General features: G+C 39.9%; 2 protein-coding genes across 4 annotated transcripts in view; both read right to left on the reverse strand.

Moving 5' to 3' along the window:
* The window catches only part of LOC115178837 (TGF-beta-activated kinase 1 and MAP3K7-binding protein 1), a 23,358-nt gene extending 16,553 nt beyond the window's left edge, over positions 1-6,805 (reverse strand). For all 3 annotated transcript variants that reach the window (XR_003872705.1, XR_003872704.1, XM_029740188.1), the window contains exons 1-6: positions 6,629-6,805; positions 5,902-6,032; positions 4,038-4,191; positions 3,742-3,828; positions 3,270-3,408; positions 477-593 (exon numbers count right to left, since the gene is read on the reverse strand). Coding sequence is in view for 1 of the 3 variants with exons in the window: in XM_029740188.1 (XP_029596048.1) it covers positions 477-593; positions 3,270-3,408; positions 3,742-3,828; positions 4,038-4,191; positions 5,902-6,032; positions 6,629-6,661 (661 nt within the window). In the remaining 2 variants the exon portion in view is untranslated. The remainder of the gene's footprint in view (positions 1-476; positions 594-3,269; positions 3,409-3,741; positions 3,829-4,037; positions 4,192-5,901; positions 6,033-6,628) is intronic.
* Positions 4,012-18,458, reverse strand: part of LOC115178836 (uncharacterized) — a 23,880-nt gene continuing 9,433 nt past the window's right edge. Inside the window, exon 2 of the mRNA XM_029740187.1 lies at positions 4,012-4,037. The gene's annotated coding sequence lies outside the window, so the exon portion shown is untranslated. The remainder of the gene's footprint in view (positions 4,038-18,458) is intronic.

The following is an 18,458-nucleotide window of genomic DNA, read 5'->3' on the forward strand; positions in this document are numbered from 1 at the left end:
TGTGTGACTCACCCAGCCCAGCCAGTCTCTGGAGCACAGACTCTGTGTGTGTGACTCACCCAGCCCAGCCAGTCTCTGGAGCACAGACTCTGTGTGTGTGTGACTCACCCAGCCCAGCCAGTTTCTGAAGCTCAGACTCTGTGTGTGTGACTCACCCAGCCCAGCCAGTTTCTGAAGCTCAGACTCTGTGTGTGTGACTCACCCAGCCCAGCCAGTTTCTGGAGCTCAGACTCTGTGTGTGTGACTCACCCAGCCCAGCCAGTTTCTGGAGCACAGACTCTGTGTGTGTGACTCACCCAGCCCAGACAGTCTCTGGAGCACAGACTCTGTGTGTGTGACTCACCCAGCCCAGCCAGTCTCTGGAGCTCAGACTCTGTGTGTGTGACTCACCAGCCCAGCCCGTCTCTGGAGCACAGACTCTGTGTGTGTGTGTGTGTGTGTGTGTGTGTGTGTGTGTGCGTGCGTGCGTGTCTCACCCAGCCCAGCCAGTCTCTGGAGCTCATCCTCGTTCTCTGTGGTGTGAGGTCGTCCAATCTGGATCACCTGGTTCTGACCGTCGCTGGTCGACTTACACAGCAGAGCCCGGTTGGTACCTGGACCACAACACAACCACCCATATTAATTAAATACAGTAAGAGAGTTTGGTTGGTACCGGGACCAGAAACAGAACATAATCCAGTATTGTATAATAATACCATTTCATTTTATTGATTGATTGATTGGTACATTGATCAATTAAAAGTCTGACACAGACATCCTCATCACTAAGATCCCTGACTGAAACCAGTCTGAAACAGTCACTGTAATGGAGACCTCACTTATTGATTACTTCATTCATTAAATGGCTGGAATTCTCTATCTCACACACAAAAGTTCCAAAGTTGTAATGATGTGCAAAGAGTTAAAGTACAAAAGTGAAAATAATCTCTCTCTCTCACATAAATCAGTAACTGAAAGGTTGCTGGTTTGAATCCATGAGCCGACTAGGTGAAAAATCTGTCAATGTGCCCTTAGCAAGGAACTTAACTCTAATTGCTCCTGTAAGTCGTTCTGGATAAGAGTATCTGCTAAATGACATTTACATTTTTTAAATAATAATTAACAAATTAAATGGTTGTAATTGTCTATTAATTGGTCTTTCTGGTTTTAAGGCCAGTTAATTAGAATCAAATATACTGTCCATAAATAAATCAAATATACTGTCCATAAATAAATCAAATATACTGTCCATAAATAAATCAAATATAATGTCCATAAATAAATCAAATATACTGTCCATAAATAAATCAAATATAATGTCCATAAATAAATCAAATATACTGTCCATAAATAAATCAAATAAACTGTCCATAAATAAATCAAATATACTGTCCATAAATAAATCAAATAAACTGTCCATAAATAAATCAAATAAACTGTCCATAAATAAATCAAATATAATGTCCATAAATAAATCAAATATAATGTCCATAAATAAATCAAATACACTGTCCATAAATAAATCAAATATAATGTCCATAAATAAATCAAATATACTGTCCATAAATAAATCAAATATAATGTCCATAAATAAATCAAATATACTGTCCATAAATAAATCAAATATAATGTCCATAAATAAATCAAATATACTGTCCATAAATAAATCAAATAAACTGTCCATAAATAAATCAAATGCACTGTCCATAAATAAATCAAATGCACTGTCCATAAATAAATCAAATGCACTGTCCATAAATAAATCAAATGCACTGTCCATAAATAAATCAAATGCACTGTCCATAAATAAATCAAATGCACTGTCCATAAATAAATCAAATGCACTGTCCATAAATAAATCAAATGCACTGTCCATAAATAAATCAAATGCACTGTCCATAACTAAATCAAATAAACCGTCCATGCTGGTGGGTATTAGCTTGGTTAGCATAATTGTAGAGGAGACGTTGTTTACGTCTTGTGTTCCTGACCGTGGCATTGCAACAACTTCTAAACCCCTTCACATCTCAGCAGAAATAAAACATAACAAGCCCATAGGATACACACACACACACACACACACACACACACACACACACACACACACACACACACACACACACACACACACACACACACACACACACACACACACACACAGTATGGAATGAGTCAGGCGACTCCACAGCTGGAAACACTTTTCTCCCTTAAAGGTTCCGTTTCATTGCCACGGTCACCTCTCCACTTTGACTCTGACCTGTACATAGCTGGTGAGGTGGACTGAACAGTCTCCTTTTCCTCCTCTCCACCACTCCCTCCCGTAATGAACAATCTTTCGTTTTTTCTCCCCCTATAAAATACATAATTTTCTGCCCTTATTCCGACACTTGAAAACCCCAAGTGTCTTTTCCCCTTCATTCCTCCCCCTTCTTTCTTTGTCTTTTATTTGGCCCCCAAATCCCAATTTGAGACGGGCAGAGAGGCGGCTAACCATGGAGGGGAAAAAAGGACCCCAAATGGCCAGTCTGGAATAGTTGAGACCAAATCGTAGCTTTAAAGATCCTTTACAATTATGGAGGACTTAAATCACCAGTGGAGTTTATTTCCTATGAACCAATGACTGACACACACACACGTTTGGAGGGAATAGCCAGACAGATGGTATAAGGCCTATTGGACTAATGAGAAATGCTTATGAGAATGGGTCTGGTTGTTATATCAACCCACGGTGAAATCCTCAGGGAATGTGTGTGTTCATTTCAGAAATCTCTTTCTGGCTTTCGGCTAGAATTCTAATTTCCTACCAGAGTGGTCTGGCTTTTGGATTTTTCTCAAATAATATGTTTAAATGTTTTTCCTGTCTCTGGCTTCGGGGGGTCTCACACACACACACACACACACACACACAGACAGACAGACAGACAGACAGACAGACAGACAGACAGACAGACAGACAGACAGACAGACAGACAGACAGACAGACGTTGACGAAGAAAAAACAAGGCGTGTTGACGTTCTGAATATCATTTCTAACAGGTGTTTTGATTCAGAGAAGTAAATGTCATTATAACTGTGTGTAAAAGGTCAGTGAGGACATAAAAAGCCCTAGGAGGTGTAATTGTGTTTGTATGTTTACATGGCTGTGGTCGTGTTAGTGCAAGGCTGTGCTCCTGCATGTTTGCCTGCATGTGAGCTTCCTGTGTGTGTGTGTGTGTGTGTGTGTGTGTGTGTGTGTGTGTGTGTGTGTGTGTGTGTGTGTGTGTGTGTGTGTGTGGAACAACAGTACGTACCCACGTTGGCGATGTAGAGCTTGTTGTTGTGTATCAGAGCCACAACAGCGGTAGCTCCACCAGACACTTCCTGCTCCAGGTCTTTCAGCCTCTCAGAAAGCTTCTGACTCTGGGGGGAGAGCTGGTGGAACGATAATCCCTGGTGGAGGGGGGAGGGAGATGTAGGGGAGGGAGGGAGAGGTGGGGGAGGGAGGGAGAGGGAGGAGGGGGGGCAAAAAAAAGAAGAAGATGGTAATAGGAGAGAGGAGATTAAGAGATTTAAGAATGTTAGTTAAGGTCGATTAAATGGCTAATGAGACTATATTGATTCCCAATGAGTACATTCTAATGTGAATTAAAACTGTGGTTGCCATGGAAATCAACGGTGCAAAAAGTTCTGAAATCTAAGTAGTAGAAGGAAACTTAACACGCTATAATAATAGTCTCAAGTCTGCACTGTGTGTGTGAGTGAGTGACAGAGTGCCATGCTTACCTCAGGTAGTTGGGATATAATAGTAGCCTTCTCTGCAAGAGCGTCACCAATTGTCTCAAAGTAACTCTTCTCTACAACGTCGAAGGCCTTAGGATAAAACAACAGAATCAATGGTATAAACATTCAAATAGCATTTCTTATGATATGATGCTTCTGCGAATGCGTTCTACCTACAGCAGACAGGCAGGCAGACACGCTGATTCAAAGACATAACGGTCAATCGCTCACACACAGACACACACACACACACACAGACACACACACACACACACACACACACACACACACACACACACCTGTGAGAGAATTCTGCGGACATCAGCGTCAGTGTGCGTAGACTTGAGCTGACCCAGAAGCAGTTCTGCTGTCAGACACTGAGAGACGAAGCTGGACACTCTGCTCCCATCAAACCCATTAAACACTCCATACAGGAAACAGCCTTCCTCACCTCTGATTGGACAGAAAGAAACAACTCTTTGTCTGAGTGGTCTAAACAAGAACAACTCTTATGTTTGATTGGTCTGTTGCGAGACACTGGTCATGTTTGTTTTGCATGGCCCGGATCCCCCTTGTGGGCAGAGTTTGATTATTTTAGACCATTCCATTGGTACTAAGGAGAAATCTCCACCCACGGGGGCACCGGGCCATGCAACAACAAACTCACCCATTGAGACACAAAGCTGGACCCTGCTCCCATCGAACCCTGTACAGGAAACAGCCATCCTCACCTCTGATTGGACAGAAGACAACTCTTTATGTCTGATTGGTCAATATTCCTAGAACTCTTACTGGCTGTGTAATCTGCACAGATCACCAGCCTTGGAAAGTGTGAGTATGGAAGCTACATACGGGTGTGGGTAATACAGCAGGGCTTTCTCTTTTTTGGCCCACGACCCCACCATGTAAAGTGATGTAATCAACAACGGCCAATGTTTACTTTTTTAATTGGGGCTATGACAGTCTATTACAAATCCCTCTGACAGTACTTTTGACAGTATATCAATATGAAGGAAGAATGGTTTGAAGTAGGGCCGGGATGATACCAGTATTGCGATATTGTTTCAATGGCAAAAATGAAAAAAAGAAGCAGTATTAACTCTCTGGTCCTTTAAAAACCTTCTGTATGTAAAATATTGTGTGCAATAGATTGGAAAAGAAATACATGTGACTCTGGATGACAAAATAATGTTTGTTTCCAACATAAGGGCTGTTTTCCCAAAGAAGTTAAATCCACTTCATGTTTTATTTACTTGCCATGATACTAAAGCCCGGCCCTAGTTTGAGGTGACTGAAATGCATCAGAAAGGTATTGGGAAGTTCAGAAGCTCATCAGGCAATCATTTTGTTTGATCTTCTGTGTAGAAAGTTAGGGCCTAGTTCCACCCCCCCTAGTCTGATGTGTGTGGTCTTGTCCAATCTGTTCTACTGAGGCTTGTAGGCATTGTAGAGGGAAACAGCAGACACATGTTTCTGAGAGTCTCATTTTCAGTAATGGGGTCATAAAGCGTTCAAAAGATAAAGCCACAATTGTAAGAAGAAAATAAAAAACGCTCTGTTTATTACAATTCAATTAAAGGGCTTTATTGGCATGGGAAACATCTGTTTATATTGCCAAAGCAAGTGAAATAGATACACAATTCACTAAACATTACACTTACAAATAAATAAATAAACATAAATATGGGTTGTATTTACAATGGTGTTTGTTCTTCACTGGTTGCCCTTTTCTTGTGGCAAAAGGTCACAGCTGCTGTGATTGCACACTGCGGTATTTCATCCCATAGATATGGGCGTTTATTAAAATTTGATTTGTTTTTTGAAATCTTTGAGGGTTTGTGTAATCTGACAACCGCATCTAGTGACTAACAGAGGTTACTAACGTAACCCCGGTTCTATGAACCAAGCAATTGGGGGGGGGTGTTATCTAACAACCACATTTTCAAAATAAGTCACAACCCCTTGTTTGAGCAATGCTGGTATACAGGGACATATCCATGGCTCCAGTAGCATTTTCAGACTGCCAAGCCAAACTATGCTGGCTTGAATATGTTTTTTGTTATTTGGTCCTTTCCAGCATGGTTCCCGTAGCTATGGTGGATATGTAACCAGGCCAGGACAGCTGGCCTTAAAGTGTGAATCAGGCTCAGGTGACTTAGTTACCTGAACCTGAAGTGTCCGTCCTCGTTGGGGTGGCTCTGGGTATCCTTTCCGTCGGGTCCGTAGGTACAGTTGGGGGCCGTGCCCACCCCGCACATCTCACACAGGGGCAGGTCATCTGTCCAGCTCTGATGCTACCAGGGTGGAGATTGAACATGACATTAGCTATTGTGTTAGTCATAGCGATTCTACTTATGTAGCCTAATTCTATGGTTTTAGTGTTCAGAATTTTCTGACAACCATTGAAATTGTCCTGCTACTTGGCCTGCTTAATTGTCTCCTCAGACTTCTGCTTCAGTTTAGGCTTTGACGACCATAGAAACTACAATATTCACATAGGAACTTAGGCTCACAGTGTAATATTTGCAGAAAACGAAGTTAGTGTGTTCAGAAAATATCCCTTTCTTCACTACCACTACTATTTGGATAAAACTCAACTGACCCGTGGCTAAGAAAATCGCCCCTTAAATAGTAACTAGCTAAATACATATAAATTGCCAAGTGAAGAACACAAACTTAGTTAGCTAGCTGACTAAGCTAGCAATGTTTTTAGCCACGTTAGGCTAGCGGCGGATGTTACTGTTTGCGGCACACCCGCACAGGGCCCGTGAGTAGTTGTTTCAATTGTCCTTTGGAGAGTTAGATTACTTTATTCAAACAACAAAATGTGACTGGATTTTTTTGTATCAATAAGCACGTCTACAAAAGGGAGAAATCGTTTTTGTCTTACGCTTTGCATCATTTGCCGACGTTGAGACGCCATCTTTGATGGAACTCTTTGTGGACAACTGATGCGTTCATGGGCGTCAACCTTGCGCAGCGATTGCGCATTGGCACACGTTGATCTTCACGTCAAATGTGCTTGAAAAGCAGTAAAGGTAGACATCTGAACTTGTACAAATCAATCAAGTTTCTCCTTCATGCCTGTGCTTCTTCTCATTACTCTTTCTTCTCATGACTCTTGAGTAACCCAAACGGAGAGCGATCATTCAAGATACTTGATCAACTAAAGACTGTTTGCTACAGTAAAACAAGTTTACCTCTAATTTCCTTTATTATAGCGCCATCATGTTGACATGTGTTGTATGACATTTCGAGAGTCGAGGAAGAGGATGGAACATGTATTAGTTATAGTCAGATGTGCTTGCTGAAAGCAAGAACAACTTTAGAAATCCGACATATTATTATTCTCTTTCCGCTGGCACATGTAGCAACAAAACTGTAAAAGCTACCAATACCAAAACAACTTTGAAATGTGCAGGCTCACTGTCCTCAGTGTTTGGTGCAAATGTCAGCTGTTTAATAGTGATAGATTTTCAAAACTCACAGTTGTAATACTTCCTGTCTTATGTTCAGAACCTTTCATTGTGCATTCATTGACTTCATCTTTCACTATCTAAGTAATTTATGCAAAATCCAAGTTCATTATGAAATATTTGCTTTAATCACAAATACAATATATAATATTCAGCAGACAGTCATGCCTGCATCCCAGGACTCAAACCCACTACCCTGGTGATACGAGTACCATGCTACCCTGGTGCTACAAGTACCATGCTCTACCAACTGAGCTACAAAGGATAAGGATAGCCTCACTGTTTAATCACTACATACTAACATTTAATACAACCTCCACTATTATTGGCACCCTTGATAAAGATGATAAAAAAATACATAGTAATACAAATACCCAGATATATTTGAATTGCAAAAACATTTGAAAATTATATTATTTTATACTAATACAATTGCTCAGAGGTTAGGCCCCCAGAACATATATATTTGGCCCAACAGGCAATCAACAAGCAGTTCTCTTGCCTCCAGAGAGCCATGGAAGTGAATAGAAAGGTGAACCTTCACACAGTTACAATGTTTTGTATAAACCGATGTATATATCGATATCGTATCGAACAAATGCCACTGATATCAATTTAGATTGTCCATATCGGTGCCTATCACTCTAAAAAAGACAGACAGAGCGTCAGTTTAGCCACTAATTTCAGTTTATGGTGTGTGCTTGCTGTTTGCCTTGCTCAATCATTTCTATTTATCTACAAAGGATTGCTACAGTACACTTTTATCTCTGTACCTAGATATTGCCATTCGCAACTATTGTTAATTGTCATGTAGGCTAGCTTTATTCATCTCCGTACATAGACAGTGACATTCACAACTATTGTTTAGATTTATTAAATTAAACTATAGGATACTGTACATGTGATCGTTTGTTCTATTCAACTCTATTCAATTCTACAGTGCTATTCAATTCTGCAGTTCTTTCCAATTCTACAGTTCTATTTAACTCTATAGACTCAGTCAGTATTGAATAGAACGTTACGACCCCGCCCGCCTTGGCGGAAAACATCCCTTGGTCATCCCATTGGCTCACAGCAAAAACTTCACCTTTTTCAAACGCAATTTTCATTCAAATGCCTTGACTGACATCTCTTTGAAACACCCATGTAAAGCAACTTGGATGCAGTGATCAGTGTTGCAGTAAAACCTTCATACCTGATAGGTAGTATACATATTTAGGAGATTTTGTGGATGTAGCGAAATGCTTGTGTTCCTAGCTCCAACAGTGCAGTAATATCTAACAATTCACAACAATACACACAAATTTCAAAGTAAAATAATGGAATTAAGAAATATGTAAATATTAGAATGAGTAATGTCGGCGTGGCATTGACTAAAATACAGTAGAATAGAGTACGGTAGATGTGACTCGATCCAGGAAACTAGGCGTATGTCGCAAGTCATGACTTCACAGGAGAGCCTTTTGAACGTACATTTTTTTTTTTTTATCAAAATGTGTTTTTTTGCCAGTAATGCCTTCTCGAACTTTCATGTGCCTTAATATCAAACTTGCATATCAACTGTAAATACGAATAAAATTGTTAAATTACGAGCTGAGTTGGTTTAGCCACAGAGAAAGGCAGCAACCTTCCCGCTAGCCATGATTGGCTGAGATAATGAGTGGGCTGGACATGCCAAGAGATGAGTTTGGATTGGTCTGCGGTGTTGCATCTTGTGTCTATAAAATGAGCTGCTCGTATTGCGTAGATAATCCTTTCTACAACAGTTTTTTCGAAAGATATAACGTTAGCAATGGACAACTGAAAATATGTTGCTACTGCTCTCAATAACATCGTTGCCCTGAATTTATCAGGCGCTATCCACAAAGGTCAGTGGGAAAAAGTTGTAATGGACTACTTTCTGGATGATGATCATGCCATGCAATGCTGACTCTCTCTCACTCTGAAAAGAACACGTTTTGAAATCAGTGGAACACAACGGGCCAAACTAAACTGAAACAACACAGGATGTCTGATAAAAGGGTTGCAGTCTGCCGTGAAGCTTTCATCCATGTATACAGGTAAGAATCTAGCTACAGATTCAGATATTACAGTTGAAGTTAGAAGTTTTCATACACCTTCGCCAAATACATTTAAGCTCAGTTTTCACAATTCCTGACATTTAATCCTAGCAAAGATTCCCTGTCTTAGGTCAGTTAGGATCACCACTTGATTTTAAGAATGTGAAATGTCAGAATAATAGTAGAGAGAATGATTTATTTCAGCTTTTATTTCTTTCATCACATTCCCAGTGGGTCAGAAGTTTACATACACTTAATAAGTATTTGGTAGTATTGCCTTTAAAATTGTTTAACCTGGGTCAAACATTTCAGGTAGCCTTCCACAAGTTTCCCACAATAAACTGGGTGAATTTTGGCCCTTCCTCCTGACAGAGCTGGTGTAACTGAGTCAGGTTTGTAGGCCTCCTTGCTCGGACACGCTTTTTCAGTTCTGCCCACAAATGTTCTATTGGATTGAGGTCAGGGCTTTGTGATGACCACTCCATACCTTGACTTTGTTGTCCTTAAGCCATTTTGACACAACTTTGGAAGTATGCTTGGGGTCATTGTCCATTTGGAAGACCCATTTGCGACCAAGCTTTAACTTCCTGACTGATGTCTTGAGATGTTGCTTCAATATATCCACATCAGTTTTCTCCCTCATGATGTCATCTATTTTGAGAAGTGTACCCGTCCCTCCTGCAGCAAAGCACCCCCACAACATGATGCTTCCACCCCCGTGCTTCACGGTTGGGATGGTGTTCTTCGGCTTGCAAGCCTCCCCTTTTTCCTCCAAACATAACAATGGCCATTATGGCCAAACAGTTCTATTTTAGTTTCATCAGACCAGAGGACATTCCTCCAAAAAGTACAATCTTTGTCCCCATGTGCAAGTTGCAAACCGTAGTCTGGCTTTTTTTAATGGCGGTTTTTGAGCAGTGGCTTCTTCCTTGCTGAGCGTCCTTTCAGGTTATGTCGATATAGGACTTGTTTTACTGTGGATATAGATACTGTTGTACCTGTTTCCTCCAGCATCTTCACAAGGTCCTTTGCTGTTGTTCTGGGATTGATTTGCACTTTTCGCACCAAAGTACATTCATCTCTAGGAGACAGAACGCATCTCCTTCCTGAGCGGTATGACAGCTGCGTGGTCCCATGGTGTTTATACTTGCGTACTACTGTTTGTACAGATGAACGTGGTACCTTCAGGCGTTTGGAAATTAGACTTGTGGATGTCTACAATTTTCTTTCTGAGGTCTTGGCTAATTTCTTTAGATTTTCCAATGATGTCAGGCAAAGATGCACTGAGTTTGAAGGTAGGCCTTGAAATACATCCACAGGTACATCTCCAATTGACTCAAATGATGTCAATTAGCCTATCAGAAGCTTCTAAAGCTATGACATAATTTTCTGGAATTTCTGTTTAAAGGCACAGTCAATTTAGTGTATGTAAACATCCGATCCACTGGAATTGTGATACAGTGAATTATAAGTGAAATAATCTGTCTGTAAACGATTGTTGGAAAAATGACTTGTGTCATGCACAAAGTAGATGTCCTAACCGACTTGCCAAAACTATAGTTTGTTAACAAGAAATTTGTGGAGTGGTTGAAAAACGAGTTTTAATGACTCCAACCTAAGTGTATGTAAACTTCCGACTTCAACTTTCAGCATCAATCAGTAGAACCCGCCTGACTCTAATCCACCAGTCATACAGTCATCAAAAAGAGAGCTGGACCAATCAAGCAAAGGCAGCAGTGCAGGCATCAACTACATGCACCATTTCTTCACCAATTACAGAGTTGGGAAAACGCGTGTGGACCTGAATTGTGATAACTGCAGTGGCCAAAACAAGAACAAGTTTGTGCTCTGGTGTTGTGACTGGTGGACCATGCACAAGCTCCACCACAATCTGGACCTTTAATTCCTGAGGCCACACCAAGATTGCCCCTGACTGGTGCTTCGGCCTCATCAAGCAGCGCTTCAGAAAGACCAGAGTGAACACTTTGTCTGAGATTGCTGGTGTTGTGAAGGACAGCACTGTGACATCCCACAACTGGTTGGGCTGGAGGATGGTATGGTGCTGTTGGAAAACTATGGCTGGCAACAACACCTGACTCCCTACTTCAGGCCGCTGCCACAGATCAAGCAGTACCAGCACTTCAGGTAAACAATCATTTTCATTGTATGAGGTTATTCTTATTTAAACTTTCGAGGTGAATTTATGTTTTCTTCAGGATTGTAATGTCTTTAGATTTTTGTAGTTATTCCCTGTTTTACAGCTCGATGCTCTGGAGCCTGGTGTTGTCGACAAGGAGCGTTCGGACTGTCGGGACCACTTTCAGCTGCTGCGCAACGCTGACATCCTTCCTCTCATAGATGGTCTGCCTGTAACCTGGACTGGACACAGCTAGGTAAACTATCTTTTTTACAAGATCAGGGAGTTTTGCAACGAAGAAGCTATGGACATCACATTCCCTACACTAAAGTCAAGGGCAGGACAGACACAGGCTCTTCGAATATAGATTCCCTTGTTCATGCGTGGTTTGGATGGACCAGTCATCAGCACTATCTGCAGTGCCTCTATTCACATGACTCTCTCCTAACACATGCGTTGCTGCTACTATTTTTTTTAAATCCTGCTGCTCAGCCATTTTACCCCTGATTGAATGTATATAACTACCTCGTCTATCACTGATATCGTTATTGATATTGTTCTTGTACATACTGTATATGTTTTTTATATTGACACTATCTATTTCTTATATTGCTACTATGCAAGTAACCTTTTGGCTGTACCGTTTACACCTTCTGTAGAGACCATCCACTTAGCAAGACTTAGCAAAATATTGATATGTAAAATAAATATTTATGTGCGGTCATAACATGATTTATGACATACCACAACAATACCATGTGACCGTATCAAGTGTCCACCACTTAAATATATGGCGCATGCATCTGTTTATGTACTGTACATGTGCACCTCACTCAGGTTTCAACTCAGGTTGCATGGCCTTAACTTATTTGTGGTATATATGTGATAAGTGTGTGCAACAGTGTATAAAGTATGCTAATGTACTGGTGTGAAGGCATTTGGCCAGTGGTGTAAAGTACTTAAGTCAAAATACTTGAAATTACAACTTAACTTCACTAGGATAGGGGGCAGCATTCGGAATTTTGGATGAAAAGCGTGCCCAAACTAAACTGCCTGCTACTCAGGCCCAGAAGCTAGGATATACATATAATTGGAAGATTTGGATAGAAAACACTCTAAAGTTTCCAGAACTGTTAAAATAATGTCTGTGAGTATAACAGAACGCATATGGCAGGCAAAAACCTGAGACAAATCCAACCAGGAAGTGGGAAATCTGAGGTTTGTAGTTTTTTAAATAAGTGATTGCCTATCCAATGTCCTGTGTCTGTGGGGTCAGATTGCACTTCCTAAGGCTTCCAGTAGACGTCAACAGTCTATAGAAGTTGTTTCAGGCTTGTATTGTGAAAGGGGATCGAATAAGAGCTGTTTCAAGTGGTCAAGCTGAAAGACATTAGTTTAGTCTCGCACGTGGCCGTGAGCGCGACGCTCGTTCTCTTTCCTTTCTAATGACAACGGAATTGTCCGGTTGGAATATTATTAAAGATTTATGATAAAAACATCCTAAAGATTGATTATGTACATCGTTTGACATGTTTCTACTAACTTTAATGGAACTTTATTAGCTTTATCGGACAAAACAAACATTTATTGTCTAACATGGAGACCGGGGAGTGCCATCAGATGAAGATCATCAAAGTTAAGTGATTAATTTTAACGCTATTTCGGACTTTTGTGACACCTCTCCTTGGTTGGAAAATGGCTGTATGGTTTTCTGTGGCTAGGCGCTGACCTAACATAATTGCATGGTGTGCTTTCGCCGTAAAGCCTTTTTGAAATCGGACACTGTGGCTGGATTAACAAGAAGTTTATCTTTAAAATGGTGTATAATACTTGTATGTTTGAGGAATTTTAATTATGAGATTTCTGTTGTTTGAATTTGGCGCCCTGCAATTTCACTGGCTGTTGGCAAGGTGGGACGCTCACGTCCCGAACGATCCCACAGAGGTTTTAAGTAGTTTTTTGTGGTATCTGTATATTACTTTACTATTTATATTTTTGGCAACTTTTACATCACTACATTCGTAAAGAAAATAATGTACTTTTTACTCAATACATTTTCCTTGACACCCAAAAGTACTCGTTACATTTTGACAGGAAAATTGTCCAATTCACACACTTATCAAGAGAACATCCCTGGTCATCCCTACTACCTCTGATCTGGCAGACTCACAAAACACAAATGCTTCATTTGTAAATTATGTCTGAGTGCTGGAGTGTGGCCCTGGCTATTCGTAAAAAAAAAAAGGAATTTGAAATGATTTATACTTTTACTCAAGTATGACAATTTAGTACTTATTCCACCACTGAATGTGGCTGGGGGTTATAGCATTTCTTTCACATGACCCATCAATTTGGACAAGTGTGTCTGGGGTAAGTGTCATCTATTTATAACATATTTTTATCTGGACACTTTGTTGACCTAGAATTGTTCCTTATTGTAGGCTACTACCACTTTTAGTATTGATCTTTACTACACTACTCAATGTTTAGCACATGACCTCACATATGAATCCTTAAAAGATGGATGTGGCTGGCTTAAGAGGGTGTGAACAATGCTGAATTGATGTAGACAAAGGAGAGCTCTCCAGCATGTACCAAAACTTTCAAAGGCCCTTTTCTCAAAAGTGGGTTTAGTTTATCAATGTTCAAAGTAGAATTACTTTCACATTGTTCCTCAAAAATGCAGTGTATGATATACCATGTTGTAGCTCTGAGTCTCTACTTTAATCCAATGTAAAAAAAAAAAAGATTTCAAATTTTGCTACATGAGACCGATTTCAGCTGGTCAGTCACATATAAACTCAGCAAAACAAGAAACGTCCCTTTTTCAGGACCCAGTCTTTCCAAGATAATTTGTAAAAAAATAAATTACTTCACAGATCTTCATTGTAAATGGTTTAAACACTGTTTCCCATGCTTGTTCAATGAACCATAAACAATTAATGAACATGCACCTGTGGAATGGTCGTTAAGACACAAACAGCTTACAGCAATTGAGGTCACAGTTATGAAAACTTAGGACACTAAAGAGGCCTTTGTACTGACTCTGAAAAACACCAAAAGAAAAATACCCAGGCTCCCTGCTCATCTGCGTGAATGTGCCTTAGGCATGCTGCAAGGAGGCATGAGGACTGCAGATGTGGCCAGGGCAATAAATTGCAATGTCCGTACTGTGAGACGCCTAAGACAGCGCTACAGGGAGACAGGACGGACAGCTGATCGTCCTCGCAGTGGCAGACAACATGTAACAACACCTGTACAGGATTGGTACATCTGAACATCACACCTGCGGGACAGGTACAGGATGGCAACAACAACTGCCCGAGTTACCCCAGAAACTCACAATCCCTCCATCAGGGCTCAGACTGTCCGCTAAAGGCTGAGAGAGGCTGGACTGAGGGCTTGTAGGCCTGTTGTAAGGCAGGTCCTCACCAGACATCACCGGCAACAACGTCGCCTTTGGGCACAACCCACCGTTGCTGGACTAGACAGGACTGGCAAAAAGTGCTCTTCACTGACGAGTCGCGGTTTTGTCTCACCAGGGGTGATGGTCGGATTCGCTTTTATCGTCGAAGGAATGAGCGTTACACCGAGGCCTGTACTCTGGAGTGAGATCGATTTGGAGGTGGAGGGTCCGTCATGGTCTGAAGCGGTGTGTCACAGCATCATCGGACTGAGCTTGTTGTCAGTGCAGGCAATCTCTACGCTGTGCGTTACAGGGAAGACATCCTCCTCCCTCATGTGGTACCCTTCCTGCAGGCTCATCCTGACATGACCCTCCAGCATGACAATGCCACCAGCCATACTGCTCGTTCTGTGCGTGATTTCCTGCAAGACAGGTATGTCAGTGTTCTGCCATGGCCAGCAAAGAGCCTGGATCTCAATCCCATTGAGCACGTCTGGAACCTGTTTGATCGGAGGGTGAGGGCTAGGGCCATTCCCCCCAGAAATGTCTGCAGTACTTAATGCAGCTGGTGGCATGCTGCACCAGATACTGACTGTTACTTTTGATTTTGACCCCCTCTTTGTTTAGGGACACATTATTCAATTTATGTTAGTCACATGTCTGTGGAACTTGTTCAGTTTATATCTCAGTTGTTGAATCTTGTTATGTTCATACAAATATTTACACATGTTAAGTTTGATGAAAATAAACGCAGTTGACAGTGTGAGGTCAGAGTGAGAGTGCTGAGTTTACATATGAAATTAGTCAAGCAGTATGTAAACATTATTAAAGTGACTGGTGTTCCATTATTAAAGTGACCATTGATTACATACCGTACCAGTAAGTGATACATCCCGACAGGATGCTCTCAATTGTGCATCTGTAAAATTTGTGAGGATCTTAGGGGCCACAGCAAATAACTTTAGCACCGGTTTGAGTGTCAAGAACTGCAATGCTGCTGGGTTTTTAATGCTCAACAGTTTCCGTGTGTATCAGGAATGGTCTACCACCCAAAGGACATCCAGCCAACTTGACACAACTGTGGAAAGGATTGGAGTCAACATGAGCCAGGATCTCTGTGGAACACTTTCGACACCTTGTAGAGTCCATGCCTTGATGAAGTGAGGCTCATCTGAGGGCAAAAAATGTTTTGTACACTCAGTGTATAAGTGTCTTTGCCATAGATGAATAGCGTAAACTTTACATTTTATTTGCTGACATCCTACAGCAGGGGTTGGAACCGGTTCAGGGAACAGAACCAAAAACCCGAAAATAAAAAAGTTTTCAAGGGACAGAAACGTAACCTGGAACGAAAGTGATCCATACTGTTTAAAAGGTTATTTAAAGTTGTCCTCCAACAAATCGCAACAAAGTGCCTATGCAAAGCCCTCACTTTGTTACTCAGATATATATTTCAGTGTCTGAAAATCTTTACCTGTGCGTGTTTAGGATACCTGCCCCTCCCCCCTCCAAAGCATAGGCTACTGTACTGATGTTCCAAGCTTGATTCAGAAGATAGGTGGGAAAATCATTTTGGTTCCAACCCCTGCCCTACAGTCACATTTTGACACATGTAGAGCTATATAAACCACGCCCCTCTGCAAAAACGCCTTCTCCGATATTGGTTACAAGTTGGTACTTATTAAAAATAGGTAAGAGAATATAATTTTACCATTGGTGTATTAAAATAAGAGTTAAGGTGATATCACCTTGTTCCCTTGATTATGAATCCAAGTAATTGACATAGGAGGGGACCAGTAACTTTATTATCCTTGATTTATGAATGTACATAGAAGCAACAGTCATTTTTCGTACTTTGGTCATCATGCTTTGATCTGGTTTCCTTCAAATATCATCCAATTTCATGAAAAACATGATTTTGACTGTTCGTGACCTTTAAGCTAGCCAAGACCAGCAACATGAACAAACAGACTCTACATGTGAAAGTAGTGAGTGAAGTTACTAAACAGACTATACTAAACAAATGAAATGTCTTACCTGTGGTAAAATGTTTTCCACACACACATAGCTACGTGTAGGCTTCTTTGACACTGGGTCCCCACTATTTCCCACTCTTCCACTCCGAATAGCCTGAAGACACAGGGCTCTTCTCGCAGACTCCATTTCCTTAAGATTTTTGTACTTTGAACAACACAGCAGCTTTTCATCATTTTTGTTATTTCTATATAACAAAAAAATCAACCACAAAGTTGATTATTTTACACTGGGGGTCAATGAGAAAGAATCTTTGTTTACCCCAATTTGTTGGAATTCCTTATTATTATGTGAATATTGACTCAAAGTATTCAATTATAGAGTTATATTAAATTATACAATTATATTAAATTGTACAGTTCTATTCAACTCTATTCAATTATACAGTTCTATTCAACTCTATTCAATTATACAGTTCTATTCAACTCTATTCAATTATACAGTTCTATTCAACTCTATTCAATTATACAGTTCTATTCAACTCTATTCAATTATACAGTTCTATTCAACTCTATTCAATTATACAGTTCTATTCAACTCTATTCAATTATACAGTTCTATTCAACTCTATTCAATTATACAGTCTATTCAACTCTATTCAATTATACAGTTCTATTCAACTCTATTCAATTATACAGTTCTATTCAACTCTATTCAATTATACAGTTCTATTCAACTCTATTCAATTATACAGTTCTATTCAACTCTATTCAATTATACAGTTCTATTCAACTCTATTCAATTATACAGTTCTATTCAACTCTATTCAATTATACAGTTCTATTCAACTCTATTCAATTATACAGTTCTATTCAACTCTATTCAATTATACAGTTCTATTCAACTCTATTCAATTATACAGTTCTATTCAACTCTATTCAATTATACAGTTCTATTCAACTCTATTCAATTATACAGTTCTATTCAACTCTATTCAATTATACAGTTCTATTCAACTCTATTCAATTATACAGTTCTATTCAACTCTATTCAATTATACAGTTCTATTCAACTCTATTCAATTATACAGTTCTATTCAACTCTATTCAATTATACAGTTCTATTCAACTCTATTCAATTATACAGTTCTATTCAACTCTATTCAAGTTTACTTTACTATTAATAGTAAAGTTTACTTTACTATTCGAGTTTTATTCAATTATACACTTCTATTGAACTATATTAAATAATCCTGTTGTATTCAGTTCAACAGTTATATTCAATTATATAGTACTATTCCACACTATTCAATTCTACTATTCATTTCAGCAGTTCTATTAAATTCTACACTTCTTTTGAACTATATTAAATAATACTGTTGTATTCAGCTCTACATGTCACGTCCTGACCATAGAAGAGCTCTTATTTTCTATGGTAGAGTAGGTCAGGGCATGACTGGGGGGTTTATCCAGTTTATTTAGTTCTATGTTGTTTGGTTCTAGTTTCTTTTTTCTATGTTGGGGTTTTGGTATGATTCCCAATTAGAGGCAGCTGGTCATCGTTGTCTCTACTCATATTTAAGTAGTTGCACCTCTGTCGTCACGGTTTGTGTTTTGTTTATAGTTTTTTTGTTTTTCTTGCAAAGTTTCACAGTAAAATAAAAGATG

Source organism: Salmo trutta, chromosome 38 (genome assembly GCF_901001165.1).
Source record: "Salmo trutta chromosome 38, fSalTru1.1, whole genome shotgun sequence".
In the NCBI taxonomy this organism is placed as follows: domain Eukaryota; kingdom Metazoa; phylum Chordata; class Actinopteri; order Salmoniformes; family Salmonidae; genus Salmo; species Salmo trutta.